The sequence below is a fragment of the Parus major genome, chromosome 23 (genome assembly GCF_001522545.3).
Source record: "Parus major isolate Abel chromosome 23, Parus_major1.1, whole genome shotgun sequence".
NCBI lineage: Eukaryota > Metazoa > Chordata > Aves > Passeriformes > Paridae > Parus > Parus major.
The window spans coordinates 1,668,704-1,669,478 of record NC_031791.1 but is presented as its reverse complement, the minus strand read 5'-3'; the positions used below and the strand labels follow the sequence as shown (position 1 = coordinate 1,669,478).

Sequence of the window (775 nt, the reverse complement as noted above, 5' to 3'; positions counted from 1 at the left end):
TGAGCATTTCATTAGGCTGCAGGGAGGATACAGAGGATTTACCTTTTCTCCTCTGAAAATACTCCTTGGGCAGATGAAGGCGGCTGGGTTGGTGCACAGGGATGTTCCTGATGTCTGGATGTGCCCTTTTTCCGCTCCCAGCTCAGATCCTTGGCTGAAGGGGAGTGTCAGCAGGCCCTGAAGAGCCTGCAGGCGCACTACGAGGATTTCCTGCAGGACAGCCGTGACTCGGAGCTGTTCTCGGTGTCGGACCGGCTGCGCCTGGAGGAGGAGGTGGAATCCTGCAAGGAACGCGTCCGGCAGCTGCTGCAGTCCATGGAGAACGGTGAGCTTCAGAGGGCTGGGAGCTTCAACCAGGAGCTGTGGGAACTCAGAAACAAAGGATTTTATGGGACAGCTCCCTGTTCTTCCTCTCCTGAGCTGGGTGATGCTGTGAGCAGCTGCTCTCCTTGTTTCTCCATCTATCCATCCCCCTGTCCAGCACTGGTCCTGCTGAGTCCTCTTCCCCTTTGCAGTGCTGGCAGCAGGAGTGCATTCCGAGCAAGGAGCCCTTCCTGCATTTAATCTTTAATACATTTGAATATTTTCAAAATGTTTTAATATTCAAAAATTTTAATAAATTCAAATTTTAATGAATTCAAATTTTAATGAATACGAATTTTAATAAATACGAATTTTAATAAATACGAATTTTAATAAATACGAATTTTAATAAATACGAATTTAAATAAACATAAAATTAAAATAAATACAAATTTTAAATAAACACAAATTT

General features: G+C 44.3%; 1 protein-coding gene across 1 annotated transcript in view; it reads left to right on the top strand.

Annotated features, from left to right (window-relative positions):
• MACF1 (microtubule actin crosslinking factor 1) overlaps positions 1 to 775 on the top strand; it is a 156,033-nt gene that overhangs the window by 57,991 nt on the left and 97,267 nt on the right. Inside the window, exon 21 of the mRNA XM_033519639.1 lies at positions 113 to 325. Coding sequence (XP_033375530.1) covers positions 113 to 325 — 213 coding nt within the window. The remainder of the gene's footprint in view (positions 1 to 112; positions 326 to 775) is intronic.